Here is a 16,641-nt window from a genome sequence, read left to right as displayed (position 1 = left end):
GCTCCACTGGGCACTGTACTTGTAGTTGTACAGAGCATCTTCCTAGTCTACCATGGTCCATGGTCTAGTGCACTGGTCCTCAGCGCATGTGCTGGGTGGTCTCAATCATTACCTGGTACATTCCACAGTGCAGCAAACAAACCCACGCTCAGTACCAATGTACTGCACGTCCCCAATCCCCAGTATGCCAACGATCATGGTCGTGTGAACCAGTACTCAGTACTCAGTACTGGGCAGTAGGTGCACAGGGGAAATGGGGATGATTCTGAAGACCAGGTAGCTACACTGGGATCAAGTGTCACATACAGTTTAGCTGGTTTAGAAATTAGGCTTTTGAATTTAGAGAGTCTCTGCAGCTACTGTACATGAGCATGCGTTGTGGCAGACTTTGGACACCTGTCTGCCATCTCATTACGTGTCGGACGGAGCTGTGGTCCATGGAATGCCCAGGCTGTCCTGGGCTGGAGAGCCAGTGATTGCCCCAGGGAGTACTGCAGAAGGGTGAGACAGCATTGCGTACGTCTGCACACGCCATGACAACGGATCATCAGGCCTGCACCTTTGACCTGGTCTGCCACTGCACAGTATTGCAAGCATGGAGCAGCACAATACCACCCCTGGTTGTAGGCATGTTTGGCGGTACCTCCGCCATCAGTATGTCCAACAGAAACGGCAGAAATAATAATTAATTGAAGAAGTGCTGTCTCTACGTGTTTACCCACGTGCTCACACGCAGGTATGAATGAGCCAGCCAGGCTCATGGCTCTAGAGAAGCAGCTGGTGGATTTCATGACATCGCAGGACAGGCAGGACACCTGCCCCTGACCTTTGCCACATAGATAGCTGTGCTAAACATTGAATAGACTCACTTTGGCGATGCCGGCGAACCGCTCCCATCATTCACAGTTACCCAATATTCCAGCAGCTTCTAAACTGATGCTTACCAATACCTGTCTTTCAAGTACAGTTGTACAAGATTGTAGGTTGACGTGAAACGTAGCCTGGGAGGAGATTAATACAACCGAACACCAGATTAATTTTACCACCGAAGTAGCACACCGACGGTTGCGTGTATTTTTGGCAATTCGTCGCTATCTTGTGCAATAGCTTGTGTAATCTCGCGGATCTGCCCAACAAGAACAGGACTCCTCCGTTTGTCTTGTAGACCCGCAATACCATGCCGCACAGTTCATGTTTGCTGCATTAGAATTAGGGCGTAGACATAGAACGTGATTCAGTACAATCAGCAGACAGAACATGTCCACCTTCTCGTAACGTTACTTCATCAAATTAAATGCTCGTGCATATTGAGATTTCGCTGCGGCGTGCGCAGGTACATTTTATACTGTTACGTTGATCTGCAACAACAAGAAGAGGAGGATATTTGCGTTGTAACTGCGAGTCGCACGAGGCGAACATCAGGCAACAGTTGTCTGATGTCCGCGTGAAACTCGCAGTTACGACGCAAATCGTCCTCCTCTTCTTGTAAGTAGCTCTGCCCTTGGGCATTGAGACAGGACCTTTCTGTTCAGCCTTATTTTGACCTGTGTTTGTGACTTCTACTACTACCGGGTAATGTTAGAATGTAATATCGTACCCAGTGTAACCCAGTGTGATCAACGGTATACTATGCATGTACCGGTAGATCTACTATAAACTCGCATTCTCTGCATAAAGCCTAGCAAGATCGGTCTCGCGAGAGGTGGAAGCGAAATGCTGCAGCAAGGTCCATGGCAGATGTGCACGATACATCATGGTGTAGATCATGGTAGATCATGGTAGATCCAACACTCCCTCCCGGATCTATGGCTATGCACTTGATCGAGCATGTAGCTTAGTGGTCGGGTTCGAGGTCAGTGCGGGTCTTTTGACGAAAATGACAGTACATGCCTTGACATTATCTCCTTGATCTACAGTAATGCGACAGTTGTCGAGATGACGTTTGATAGTTTGAATCAGGTGACATAGAAACCTCTCGGCCCTTATTCTTCCATCAGAAATTCAGAATACCATCGTTTGAGTTTTGTCCAAACTGGCATACATTGTATTTGCTAACTGCCTCCTTTGGCCAGCATCGCCCGACCAACTAGTGGGCGTTCGTTCCCTTCGCTTGGTGGACGACGGCCAACGGATGTTGTTGTTTGGCAAACTGGCAGTGTCAGTGGCAGACTGAACCTTGCACTTGACTGCATCACAGCACACGTAAGCAGACACTGGAAACTGAAACGTATTCACACAGGCGCCTGCAATAAAACACTGATGCTTCTAACATTATACTGAATCAATAAGCCACCTTGCGGTGCCCCTAGCACTCATTGTCCCTGCTTCGTTTTCCTTCATAACTCATCTCATAGGTATGTTGTGTTTGACGTAAAAAGGGTACAATAGTCAGCAGACTAGAATAATAAGACTTCCAGCGTGGGAGCGAATTGATGGTTCTAGTCTTCTAGACCAATCTGGACCTTCGGCCGCAATACTATAGTACATGTGCTCGTAGGCAATTGCAAGAATCAGTGACGTAGTAATCAGTGACGTAGTAATCAGTGACGTAGTATTGGGGTTCAGGATGAACCATGCAACGGAGACGTACACTGTGAACTGCAAACTGTGCTTGTGTTTACTGCTTCGTGGCCTGTAACGATAGGCGCCAGCAGCTGCAGCAATGTGATGATGGTATTTTGTTGCACGAGCAGAGCCATTCACAATCGCGTTATGTACACAACATCACTAATAATTAGATGAATTATTCATCTTGCAATGTTGTAAGCATCACAACCCGTCTGTTGTCTTTAGCTCGAACAGGCAAGGAAGAGACTTTTCCCAACCCCGAGGATCCTGGCCCCGATAATGTCGCAAGTGTTCGAGCGTAGATGGCTTTGCTCCAGATATCTTGACGATGCATGACGCTCGGGAACCATGCAATGTCTCCCAAATGCAGTGCACTGTAAAATCCTGTTTTCTGTGCGTGTGTGGTCCTGTGCTGTGTGTGTGGCAGCAGCGCTGTATTCTCTACAATGTAGTACATATCCTGTTTACCCCTATCCACCCACCCATCCCCTTGCACTACATCCTGTTTACCCCTATCCACCCACCCATCCCCTTGCACTACATCAATACTGTACAACACTACAAGTACAATACAAAGGGAGTATTGATTCTGGGACTGTGGCGCCCTGCCATGCTGTGTGACGTAGGCAATGGTCGTTTAATACGTCAGTGTCCACTGCACTGTGCTACTGCACGGTGCTACCGGCTAGCTCTGTACTGTATGTAGCAGTACAAGAGATAACACAATCCGGTGTGTGACTGCGAGGATACACGACGTGGATAGCGAGGTAGAGCTAGAGACATTGACTGCCTAGTAATTATCGTACTGGCATGTTGTATAGCCGTTAGGCCTGCTCTGACGCCTACTGCTAAACCACGTGATGCGAAATGGATCATTATTCGACTCAGTGATCAGGAGACTTCCAAATCCTCGCGCTTGCCGCACACAGCGCAAGATGTTTTCGACAGACCTGTCGCCTACTGTCGGGCTCAGCAGTCAGAGGATTCATGTACCAGATAGTGAATGTACCAAACTACATAGTTAGCCTCTAGTAGTTAGCCTTCAATACAATTTATCCCTGCCTTGCTTCAGTGACATGTTCCACGAATTCGAAAAAAAACTAGTAACGGATTTTGCCCTTTATCCTGGGAGACATTTCTAGAATTGACCGCGACTGTGTTGACACAAATGTCATGCACATAGCCCGGGAATGTGTGCGTACGTACATGTCCACTGGGTCGATTATCCCGAGTTACTACTCTCCATTACAATTGAGAGAAAGAGAAGGAGAGAGAGAGAGAGAGAGAGAGAGAGAGAGAGAGAGAGAGAGAGAGAGAGAGAGAGAGAGAGAGAGAGAGAGAGAGAGAGAGAGAGAGAGAGAGAGAGAGAGAGAGAGAGAGAGAGAGAGAGAGAGAGAGAGAGAGAGAGAGAGAGAGAGAGAGAGAGAGAGAGAGAGAGAGAGAGAGAGAGAGAGGTACTTCGAAGTAGTAGCTGGTAAGGAAAGCCCATTGAAGGTACATACATGCAGCAGCAGACACAAGCAATTGCATGTGTCTCCGGACATACAATGTAACACACACCTGGAAATAATGTTAAACGCGTGCTGGCAATCCGCAGCGGGTGTGTTCCGGGTTGGGTAAAAGGCAGACTAAATGCCCAGAAGGATACACTGCACTTCAGTGCTTCGAAACAAACAGACTCATATAGGTCACCTCTGCCTCATTGCGGCCATACCACTGCATGCAAGAACTTTGAAAAGGCGTGTGCTGCGGCTAGGCCGAGACCACAGCTTGTCTTCTTGCCATCTGGCTTGTAATGGGTCTGTGTCTGGTCTGCATCACCCAACACGGACAAGGCCTTTGTGTATACGCTTTTGAAGCAGAATATTAACTCACGCGCATGCACACTGAACGCTCTACATGATGTCCCACCGCGCAAGGCACACCCGCACACGTCAACGTAGTGAGTTCGTGGCTATTTGGAAATCGTTTTCAATCACGTTGTGGCTGATAAGTTAGTTAGAGCCAAATGAACGGCAGAAATTGAGCATAATTGCTGAACGATATGGCTGGATAAAAGCGATATGATAATTCAGGAGAGAGTCTGTTAAGCACTGGTGTGGGATGATAGTGAACATAGGACATCTCTAATAACGGAAATAATATGCTAAATCTGTGATTGCCAATTGAGCTATGCCATCTGTTGGGGCTGGTGAGGCCCCGGCTGATGACAGTTGTATAGTTCGGTAGCGAAGTAAGATTTGAAATTGTCTTGAAGGATGCCTACGTGCCTCCCTGAAGGCGGGAGCTGATTGTTGACGTCACAGCGAGAAAGTAATAGTTAGTTGTCCAGCGATCTGCGGCTGATGCTTGTCAGTTTGCTACTGCGGGTGTGTTTCAGGCAGTGTGTGGTGTTACTACTACTTGACTGATTCTGGCTACTGGCCGCTGCGACGGGCATGTTAGGCGAGGACGGGCACGATACACTGCGATTACCGGCCACGCTGGAGTCCTTCAGGGCCGGGACACACAGGTGTGTGCTGGCAGGGCTAGCAAGGCGAGAACGAACAGCAGCCGGAGATAGACTGAAGCTGTCGGAGCTGGGAGGCTCCTCTTGAACGGGTGAGGCTAGCGGCGACATAAGGGGACTAGAACTCTGGCGGAGCATTCGCGCCTCGACGCGCCTCACCTCTAGGCTTGGTGAGGAATTGGGTGACGTGTTTGGTGAGCTGAGTGGGCTGGACGAAGTCGAGAGAGACTTTCTGCGGCTGCTCCGAACCTTGCCGGATGCATCGGTGGTGATGATTGGTGGGAGGCGAGATGCTAAGTCGCGTGGCGAGTCTGGTGATACGGAGGGGTTCAGGGACCGTCTCTGTTTGCGCTGGCACGCGCCGATGCTGTGTCGTTGAAACCCTTTGGTGCCAATCCCACGGGTAAGGCTGCAGGGTGTAGCTAGGCCATCTGTAGACTTCGGTGGACACGACGAGCGCCTGCTAGGTTTCATATCCTCACCAGAGATATCGCCTGCAAACGTGCTAGTCGTTGTCGGGGATTCTGGCTCGATATCCAGTGGTAGCTGAGACTTAGGTGTTTGCATGCAGATACTGAGCACATTCAAACGTTGATCCAGGTCATATGTGCTCTTGGAAAGCAGGCGCGCTGCTGGTTGGCCAAGCTTAGTTCCATTTGAATCGGGTTGTGGGCTGGAACAGCACAGGTCTTCACTTGCACTGACTGTTCGCCGAAGACCAGACGCACTGGATATGAGCGGCGGGAGGCGACGCAGGGATGTTCTCTTCGCTCGTAGTGACGCGTTACCGTGGTCTCTCGGTCCAGGCAGACTTTCCAATGTCGCTGCCTTGTGCTGCTCTCGGGGTGACGCTTGAGAGCTATCGGAACTCGAGCTCATTGAAGCACTGGAGCTGTCCGCAGACAAGAGGTTGATAGAAGACTCGACCCATTGTACCTCTTCCGGGAACCGATGGTCGACGTGAGACCAAGTTACTTCTTCGGAAGGCATTTCTGATTTCATACCGGTGATGACTGGATTCAAGACCTTGCTGCAAGCTGCTGGAACTACTAACTGAAGTTCCGTTTCGGTTGCAGCAGACTTTGAAGCGATTGTGCAAATCCCAATGAACCAGTAGGGGGCAGAGTACGGTGTAGGGTGGGCCTTCGTAGGGCGCAGCAAACCTACCACGTGAGCCTCTACTTGCCATTACACCTACGTCAACAAACTGAGCTGTCCCGTCGCTGCCGTCGTCGAATCACTCCGTGTATGGTACGCCATGCAGTCAGCGCAGTACATACTGGTCAGTATAGCTTATAGGTAACAATCAACCATGCCCTGCACACTATACACAGTGTCTAAGGAGTTGGACTACACTGCCGCAGTACGGATCAGTTGTAGTGCTGATGATGCAGTGATGGTACATCCAGTCACTGCACTATCCCGTGCTAGTATAAGGATGCCAGTGCCCCAGTGACGCAGATGCTTGGCCTGACATCGCCAGTGACCGCCAAGGCGCCACGTCGCACCTGGCTTGACAAGCCCAGCGTCTGGGACTGCAGACCCAGGAATCGCAATGCGGAGCAGCTGGCTGCACAGACATGCTGCAGGGAAATGCATGCACAGTTCCAGGCCTATCCTCGGGCTGCGGAAAACTCGGAAAGGGAGTAGACTGAGCAAAGCAAGGGCTTGGTATGTACATCCATACACGTGTATGATTCTTCATTGTATTGTTACTGCTAGGCTAGGCTATGGGCTGCTTGACACTATGCGTCGCCATTGTGAATGTTTTGGTCCATGTCTGTGTCACCTGATCCCAGTATCGGCCCTTCCAGCTGCCATTCTAGATCTGGAAGTGTGGAACTGTGTCATCAGTGCACGCATGCATCTATCATTCGGCGCTATGACAGTATGACCTACTATGGGGAATGATCACGGGTTGAGCAACACAACCTATGCCAACTGTCGGCGATATCGGCGATTTTGCAGACCTAACCGGGTGTATGCCTTGCCCGAGGTGCCCAACCACTCCACTCTTGCACATCTCCACCGTGTCCATACAGACTGAGGAACACTGCACACAGAGGGCACTCAGAAAGTCCTCGGCCTCGTACCCAGGAAATAACATTCAACGCGATCATAGCCATGTGATTATGCGTGATCCGTGTCGTGACTTGTGCGACACCGTCGTTCCATGGTTCGTACCACTCGATGACGCTGCACTTCTCGAGCCCACGACAGCCAAGCGTCGCTCGACGAAGAGCCAGCCGTACAACTGTCGCACCAACAAAGAGACTTTGTAAAAGTAAGCAATGCGGTATACCGCTGTGTCGAGGAATTAGGACAGGGGACAGTTTGTTACATGGCACCTGTACCTAGCGTTGAACATTGACCAGCCACAGACACTTCGAGCAGAGGTGACAGGGAATTCCAGGACCATTTAATTCAGCGGAATAGCAATACTAACGTACAAAAGAATGGATGGCAAGCCCATTGGTACATCATGTAAGTGTTGTGTGCGTGTCTGTTTTGACTTACGATGGGTTGAAAAACTGCCTCGCGGGATTTCAGTCACAAAATGAGGCTAGGCCAGTTCATCAGCGCTGTTTTCATACTGGTCTGACTGTTGTGTCGACTATTAATCTAGGTGTGACAGTGTTGGACTTTGGGTTCACGCGATTCACGTTCCGGATGGCTGCAATGGCTTCGAGGTACTGAGTTGAACCCAGTCCAGATAGGTGGATGTGGTAGCGTCTGAAACATACTGTGGTGATACGGAGTGTGGGTTGTGTGGGCCGTGGGATCCAATGACCAATGGTCTGTCCATTTGGTCACCGTGGCAGTCCGTGACTTCACTGATCACTACAACAATCTGGGAATCACATTGATTGGAATACTAATAGGGATGGTGTCAACCTTGACCCAAATTGTGCAAAGTACCTCAGACGGTGCAGACATCCGTGGCTACTAGTACATGCACTGAGTACACTGAGGAGGAGTAGGTTTGATGTGCTGATAACACTACAACAGAGTGGAAACAGTCCAGTTTTAAAAGCGGCATAGTGCGCGGATGGTGCCTTTTCACGCACAAGCACAAACCTGGTCAGCTAGAACGTAAGAACTGCAATGGGTTCTGGATTGATTGATTGATGCACCAGTGCCTTACTACTGGTAGTGCAGGCTTGGTCAGTCCAGTGCACGTACATGTGTGATCAGTGCTGATAGGGATCGAGTTTAGATTCCGTGGCCCAGGGTATTTTTCACCCTAAGCTGCATGGTTAGTACAGTGCATGATGTAGCTGATCGTTTTGGGATGTGGCATGTGGGTATGATTATAATTTGCGCCACCACTGTAGTTTATTAGTAGTATCAGTAATGATGACATCATTGTAAGCCATGGTTGTAGTGGAGACTGGGGAGTGAGTGTTTTGCACCATAAATGTATAATGAATCTGGATTTGGTCCTATGGCGAGATAAGTTCTAATGACAATACTCACCTGCCTTCTTCTCCTTCCCTGGCTTGTGCTAGGTAAGACCGTGTGCAGTCAGCATTCATTACGGCATGCCCCAAATCTAATCCAATCTTCAACATCATCATCACCAGGTTGCCACTGTGCATCGCCATACTGATTGGCCCAAGGTACAGGCAACCCAAATCTGTACCAGCTAGCCTATGCCGTCATGTGCTGGCAGAGGTGACATGGTGATGTCATTAGGCTCGCAATCATGTCAAGATGACTGTTATGATGACATTAGCACCTACTGGGGCTTATGCCTCATGATGTCATCATGTATCACAGAGTCTACATCACGTGTTGGTTGTAAATTGTGGATGGAATGAGCATACTAGTACACTCAAACGCCTCTTATCCGGACGCCTCAGATACGGGCACGTCTCTCTACCGGGCACCTTCAGCTTGAGTTCCTATAGCACAAATGCTTCGAATTTGGGGGTTTTGAACTTTTTTCCGTATGAGAAAGTGCTTATTTTTCACTGCCAACCTATGTAATCCACACATTTTTATCAATGGGTTCCTTTTGTATCCTGAACATGAGCAATACATTCCAAATAAACTTCTTCAAAAATGATATGAGACATGGTAGATGAGTTATCCTGAGATACGGGCAAATCTGAGATACGGGCAGTGACCGGTCCCAAGGTGCCCGGATAAGAGACGTCCGAGTGTACTATGTACTAGTTAGGTGGAGCTCTGACGAATATCATAACACATTTCACACGTGTGTACAAGTTATTCAGTGCGGGTGCTTATGTTTTAGACTGAGGGCTTTCTCAGTGCGCATGTATCCATTCACACGCCCGTACACGCCCGGCCGCGCGCGCACACACACACACTTGCCCCCCCCTCGCTCTCAACGAGAGAACGAACATTCCAGGATCCGACGCGAATCAGGCAGCGTCTCCTCTCTCTCTGTGCTTGGGCAATTTTTTGAAGCGCTGATGTTCCCTGTCCATTCGGGGGGTTGCCAATCCGCCGCGAGTGGAAGATTCAGGCGCAAAAAAGCAAAAAAAATGGTGCCATCGTTTGACACCCCGTCTTCTTGTTGCGCTGGCCCTGAATCTCTTGCGCTGAGAATTACATGTCCTGGGACGACCCTGGTGGACCAGAGCCACCCCAGAAGACTCGGGAAACTAACTACTTTCAACAACCAGAGGGAGCTCGGAGATTACAAACCGTCCCCAGAGGGAACACACACACACACACACACACACACACACACACACACACACACACACACACACACACACATGCGCGCGCGCGCGCAGACACCAACATTTGTAAGCAGTGCTCATGCTGACATTCTGTAATTTATTGTATTCTGTGTATGTGTCATGTGGCTACTTCAGCAGTGGGAGATGAAGCACAGCAACAGGGAGTCACTATGGAGAGAAGATGAGACAAGATCATGTTCCAAGCAAGCAAGTACACAACATGCTGCTGCTGTTGATGATGATGTGAGTGTGTGTGTGCATGTGAGTGTGCAATTGTAGACAGTTGGTAGTAAATTGCTTAGATACATGTTTGATATTTCCCACATCATATACCGGTACACCACAAGAAAGTGTGGGCGGGTGTGTATTTTCACCTCTGCATACATGTGGATGCTCGCACCACGTAGCATGACTCATGCATTCAGCTTGTCATGCAAGCTATGCCAGTACATGTACAATGTAAATGACCTGGACTGATGACCCGTGTCTGAGATTGACAGTTTGACAGCACGGCACTGTTTTCAGTGACTGTGCAAATCTGTCATTCGCACGCTGTGCGATGACACTGCTTGTCAAGTGGTATTGGTCAGCACTTTCTTCTTGTGCACGGTGTGGAGTGCTCTCTTTGTTTAGCCTCGACAAAGATTGAGCAGCCAGCACAGGTTGGCGGATGCCTTCACCAACATTATCAAAAGTCCCTATGAGCACTGAGGGCCGCTGATGTTATGGTTGAGCTTCCACACTTACCAGATGTATACGTCACCTTTCACAGTGCAGATTCTGTAAGGCCACCTTTATTAGTGAACACTTCGGTAAATGAAACTCGGGTGGAGAGCCAAGGATTAAAACTAAGAAGAAAAGACCAAAGGTTGACAAGTTACCTGTAGTTGTCCAACACTGGCAATTATAAGCTTGATATTGATGAGTCGTTAATAGCTCCATTACGTGCCACAGTTAGCACAATAATGACTGTTGTTGTACTGACATTCAACGGCCTGACTTTTACCTCCATTACGTCTCCAATGCGCACACCAACAGCCTTCCAACTTGGAAGGTTCTAAGTTATGAAATAACTTGAGAAAGGGAAAGGTGAGCGCAATCAAGACGAAAACAAGCTAAACATCGCAGCGAACTAAGAATATTAGCCGTGACAAGAAGATGACGAAAGATGAAGGACCGCTTAGAACTTAGAACCTTGGAAGTTGGAAGGCTGTTGGCGTGCGCATTCGAGACGTAATGGAGCTAAACGTCAGGAAGTTGAATGTCAGTACAGCTGTACATTACGAATTGAGGGAATAGATTTTAAAACGAATTATTTGTCCGTTATCTGCAAAAGTGCAGACGTGCTTAGTAATTCCAGTACGATAATAGTCGTTTGCTGGTTTTGACATCCAGAATCAGCAAAACATAATTATAACACTTTACATCGTTGAAGCGATCGTTAATGGAGTTACTACGTGATCGTATCGTACCCCAGAGCTCACATAGCATGCCTCACTGCCGATCCTTCTACACGAGGGTCCGCTGACAGAAAAACAACTTGCAATTGTTACTGGTGGTGGTGCACTGCAGCACTATCAGCGCTTCTTGAACTCTATCAGCACAGGACTACTGGCGGAGACTAGGTGGCGATTATGATGATCTTGCTGCACATCTACACAGTTATTATGCACTTTCAAGTACCTGGTCACTATCTGGTCATGATGAGGATAATGAGGATAATGTGTTTCTTATTCCCTACACAGATTCCATTGATTTTGGCGTTCATGTCGAGGATGACAGTGTCAGCTTTGTTTATATCCATCCTATGCCATGGCATTGAACAAATTGCACTGTCTCCGAAGTAAGGGCGCGCTGTCTTTGTTTTGAAATGCTCCACTGTGCTACAGCTGGAAGTAAATATTCCTTCCATATGCTGGGCATCAGCGACAACCCATGTGACTCGCATTCCCATCGCTTGGCGGCGCCCGTGTGGACAAAGAAGCTGCCATGTCTACAAATCGATCAAAGCCGCGGGACGGAGATCACCATACCTGGCTGTTTCTCAGCACGGAGTGCCAGTGCAACATGGCAGGCGACGCAAGGACAGATTGGCGGAGGCTTGTCATCATCATGGTCAAAGACCTGCCAAGACAGTACTCATCTCTTTGCACCTCTATGACCATGTTTGCAGAGCAAAACCTGAGCGGGCTAAGTGGCGGAAATCCCAATTTGAATCAGAACTTCAGAATGCATTTCTCACTCCTCATACACTGGACACCAACACCACTGCAGTCAAACATGTAGACCAAACATCTCAAATTCGTCCAAAGTTATACAAAGGAATTATGAATACGAACGATGCGGAAAGGTTGCGCAAAGCACTGTCAATAAAAGACCACTCCAAGGAGTAGGAAGGACACAGAGGATTGGGAAATGCATACAAAGGTGTTAAATCGCTACAATGAATAATAATATTATAGGGATGGTTACAGAGTTCCACGTACAATGCTATTATCAAAACGCTCCTCCTGTAAAGGGAAAAATAACTGTTCAGAGAGGTTCTCCAGTGGATCAGAACAGGTGTGCAATATACGGATAGATGTGTACACATGTGCTAGTGCTAGTCTGTGGATACGGTGCTCATGCAGCTGCAGCTGTCTTATCGTTGCTGCAGCAATGGCGTAATAAAGCAAATAAAAAATGAACTTTGAAGCGGATCGGACCTAGGGTAGCAGAGAATTGAGCTTGTTCACAATAGGACGATATCAGGAGCATCAAGTGGGAGAGCATCGGCATGGAGAGAAGATCTAAGTTAGCCTCCACTATGCCCAACTCAAAATCAGCACCACTTTGAAATATAAATCATGTTTGACCAAGCGATGTGCGTAGGCGCGTTTGCCTTTGAACATCTAAAACAGTCTGGGCACCATTGGGATTTTTTACACTGTCTCTCTCTCTCTGGGTGCAGTCAGATCTTCAACTAAATCACAATAAAATGCAGGATGAATAAAAAAGGAAATGAAATGGCAAACGGCGACGAAAGGAGCTAGTACCACCACAACAATGACAACAACAACAACAACAACAACAACAACAACAACAACAACAACAACAACAACAACAACAACAACAACAACAACAAGACGAGTAGTTTACAGTAGAACCAGAGGGATACCAAGCACTGTGCGTATATCGTCGTTCCACAGGAACAGGCTGATTTCTTCATCCGGTGCACGTTGGCTATCTGTCACCCGGTCCAGCGGCTCGCATGGATTGAACAACGAGCCCTCGGCAAGGCGACAGAACGACGCCATGGTTATGTTCAACTCCTGGATGGACGGAAAGGTCGTCAAGAAGTCCGAGGCTTCGAAATTGAGCGTCTCCAAAACATCCTCGACAAGGACGTAGTTGTATCGCCTGGAGCAAGCGTAGACAGGCAACGCAGCACGCAGCAGCAACACGGCCGAGATCTTAGCACAGCTCACTAGCTCAGTGTACACGTGCAGCTGCACAAGTTGAGCAGTAGGTTGGTTCAGCCTTGATAAATAAATAAATAAATCAACCACTCCTCGTTCAATGCACACTCTAAGCCGACCAACCCAACTCTCACAAACTCTCACAAGACCACGGAGGAATTCGATACTGATACTTCATCCCGACAACTGACCTGCGATGGTCGAAACAGCTATCGGGAGGTAGTATCAGTATGAAATTCATTGGTGGTCCTTTGTTGAAAAATGAGAGAATTTTCAAGAGTTGATAGACGGGCGTGTTGGTTGGCAAAGAACGTGTGGTAGGTGAAGAAGTGAATTATTGACATATGTAACATTTACACCAACTACTGATGACAAATGACATAAGTTCAAACACAACAACAACAACAACAACAACAACAACAACAACAACAACGATGACGACGACAATGACATTCTCTTATCCCCACAGGCCATCGCGAGAATAAAAAAGGAAAGCTGATGCAGGGACAAAAAAATTAATAGGGCTGAAAAAATGCTCGATGACGCGAATGAATATATTTTTCCAAACACCTGTTAGTCTAGGAGCCAAGTCAGCAAAAGTCCAAGGATTAAGGAGTTCGTGTGACACCCTGTCCAGGAAGGATTTTCGACGGATTCGGAATGGCATGTCAGAGAACGACTTAGAACAGAGAAAACAGCTGTCACAGTGTTGCCACATCATTATAGCCAAATATCAGTAGATTTAAAAAAATGCATCATCCAGGGGCTTTGCCCCCGGACCCCCCCCCCCCCCCCCCTCATAGTAACCCTAATATACCGTAGAATCCAGCGAATAAACCCACCCGCGCATAAGCCTAGGCCAAGTTCGAACATCGCCAAGCTTCGTTGTACAAACCCACCAGCGGGATTCTACAGTGCACACGACTCAGGCTGAGTTTGCCGATTTCCCCCAGACAGCTGATGTTTGCATTGTAGGAGAGAGCTATGGAAACACTCGTAATGAGCAGTAAAAGCCAAAATTCTGGACCATGACTTCTAAACCAAGCACAAAGGTCAATTTTGGACACTTTCACGGCTGTTGTCGGCAGGAGACGGTCAATTGTCGGCAGGTCGTGACAGGCCTCAAAAATCGGCAGGCTACTGACATGTCGGCAGGTGTGGCAACACAGGCACTTCTTCTGTAGAAAAAAGTTTTTTTTAAACGTGCCTTGACCCTACTTTGATGACACAAAGTTGGTGTGACTTGTTTCAAAACTACCGTACCTTCTGGTGCGTTAGCTTTACTTTGAAACGCCTAAAAAAACTCAAAAATCCCCCCTGCGGTTAAGACTCCGGATGCTGCTGGCCACGAATCAAGCAGTGATGGAGACTTACTGTGAACTGCCGGGCATGACAGCCAGACTGTAGGTAGGTAGGAATGGTTCATCAGACACCTCAAACGCAGCCCCGGCGTAGTAACTAGGTTTGTCTGCAGACATCTTTCCCAGGTGCTGAACTAACGCATGGATGTCTGCAACACAAAGAGCACAACACACAGACCCAGCTCATCGCATACCATCATCCCAAGGAGACATAAGCATTCGATGCATACACAAAGCATTTCTGCTAAAAGACAAGCCCGTGCAACAGCGCTACCGGCGGCTGTGTGGAAACAGAAGATTGGCATCAACCTGCCCTGTACATGCAGTACCATCACGTTACGCATAGTAGAACTCACCTGCTCGAAGGGCTGCCTCAAATGGCTAATGTAAGAGAGCAAACAAAACAAAAACACACAGAACAGAGAACTGTTGTTCAACGGTTCATAGCACGTAACCAGGGAAGCATTAAACGTGCAACGAAATGGTTTTTGATACACATGTTCTATGTGGCAGAGGGTAACCACCCTTGTTAAGTTGTTTCGATTTCATGGCCTTTCCCAGCTCTATAACCATCTCTGCTCCCGTCCGCCAGTCAGTGAAATGTGCATGTGCTTCCTGTTCGGGGTTGTCACCAGGTGGCCAGGTACACACTCAAACACCAGTCCTCAGCCGGTATCCTCCAACTGGTCCCTGTCATTGATGCACCGCTTGCCTAGCTGAATACATGTAGAATACAACTTGTGGACTTCTCTTTTGTGAATGACAACTACAAATTCGGAACGGCAACACCAAAGCGGGCCTTTGAGATGCCCAGCTCTGGCCTTGACCCTCCCAGGAGCACTGAATCGGTTTCCACGGACGGACGCCATCCAAGTGTCAGTCGTGACTCAGAGCAAGGATAGTGGCAACACCCCACACTCTCACTGGTAAGAACATGCGATGTGATTTCCCTAGCCCGAGAATCAGCTGTGAGCCATCAATACTACATTGTATTCTGCGTCTGCTGTTTCTGCATAACCCAAGCAAAACCAAGCCAAGCTAGCCCAAGCCGAGCCAAGCCAAGCAAGCAAGCCAAATCAAGCTAAACCAAGCATTGTTGGCTATCACCCTTCATTTAACATTCACTTGTCATTGGGAGTCGTTTGACGAGCTAGGAAATGTTGAATAAATACAAATTGTCATTACTAACCTTCATATCATCCAGAGTAGGTAGGGGACTTCTATCAGACAAGGCCAACGGCTTTGGCAGGGCTCGACCCAGCTCAAAGACAGTGCTTTTACGCACAGATAGTGCCTCTGAAAAAGGATCAAAAGATGTAGACGGACGGACAGAACAGACACACCGTGAGGATTGACACAGCACACTGCACTGATCAGTGTGGAGCGCACACAGCAAACTCGACCAAAACACGAGAGAGGCAAATCCTCAGCAGAGACAAGAAAAAAACAGTCAGTTCTCCTATAATTCAAGCGGTAGTTTGGAGGCAGTGAAAATAGTTTCGCAATATATACCTTTGATAGAAGGAAGTGTCTACTTGATTGTGTGGATTTGCGTCTTTGCGTGCGAAAGTTCTCATATACTTAGTATTTACACCGGACTGGGTCCTCGTACAAATTGACAATCCAAACATAACAAAAAAGGTCCAAACACAACATGAAAAACGTGATGGCTAGTTACCTTTGAAGACTATTGCACTCTCTGACTCCTCATCTACGGTGAAGTTGGTAGCGTTCAGAGCACGAGTAGGATCAGCACCAAAGCGGAGCAGCAGCTGTACAGCTTCCAGGGAGTTTCTCTCCATTGCATCATCGAGTGGCCTGCGTTAGCATGCACAGAGAGACGCAAACTAAGTTCAGACGAAGGAGACATGCACTAACTTCCATTGTCCATCGTATTGTATAGTGTGGTATCAAAACTGCAATCATAATGACAACTTGGCAATAGATTGTACACGGCATGTAGCAGGCAATATTGTGACGGCCAATATTCCACTGCCATGCCTCCAATGCCGGCAGCAGAGTTATGAAAAGCA

General features: G+C 48.0%; 1 protein-coding gene and 1 long non-coding RNA gene across 6 annotated transcripts in view; one reads left to right on the top strand and one right to left on the bottom strand.

The window, feature by feature from the left end:
• The first annotated feature begins 6,874 nt into the window (after positions 1-6,874).
• Positions 6,875-11,992, top strand: LOC135810081 (uncharacterized). 4 transcript variants are annotated; one of them, XR_010552266.1, is made up of 4 exons: positions 8,193-8,333; positions 8,587-8,697; positions 9,925-10,032; positions 11,679-11,992. It is a non-coding gene; the product is annotated as an uncharacterized LOC135810081 (long non-coding RNA). The 4 variants fall into 4 exon arrangements; XR_010552268.1 differs by lacking the exons at positions 8,193-8,333; positions 11,679-11,992 and adding an exon at positions 6,875-7,561 and having other exon boundaries at positions 9,925-10,215; XR_010552267.1 differs by lacking the exons at positions 8,193-8,333; positions 11,679-11,992 and adding an exon at positions 8,099-8,170 and having other exon boundaries at positions 9,925-10,215.
• Positions 11,993-12,072: 80 nt separating this feature from the next.
• The window catches only part of LOC135810074 (uncharacterized), a 52,231-nt gene continuing 47,662 nt past the window's right edge, over positions 12,073-16,641 (bottom strand). For both annotated transcript variants that reach the window (XM_065323542.1, XM_065323543.1), the window contains 5 exons: positions 16,287-16,426; positions 15,798-15,904; positions 14,965-14,989; positions 14,622-14,757; positions 12,073-13,188 (listed from right to left, as the gene is read on the bottom strand). In XM_065323542.1, coding sequence (XP_065179614.1) covers positions 12,924-13,188; positions 14,622-14,757; positions 14,965-14,989; positions 15,798-15,904; positions 16,287-16,426 — 673 coding nt within the window. In that variant the 3' untranslated portion in view covers positions 12,073-12,923. The remainder of the gene's footprint in view (positions 13,189-14,621; positions 14,758-14,964; positions 14,990-15,797; positions 15,905-16,286; positions 16,427-16,641) is intronic.

The sequence above is a fragment of the Sycon ciliatum genome, chromosome 2 (genome assembly GCF_964019385.1).
Source record: "Sycon ciliatum chromosome 2, ocSycCili1.1, whole genome shotgun sequence".
Lineage (NCBI taxonomy): Eukaryota > Metazoa > Porifera > Calcarea > Leucosolenida > Sycettidae > Sycon > Sycon ciliatum.
Note: the sequence above shows the minus strand (reverse complement) of the source record. Positions and strands in the feature narration are given on the sequence as shown.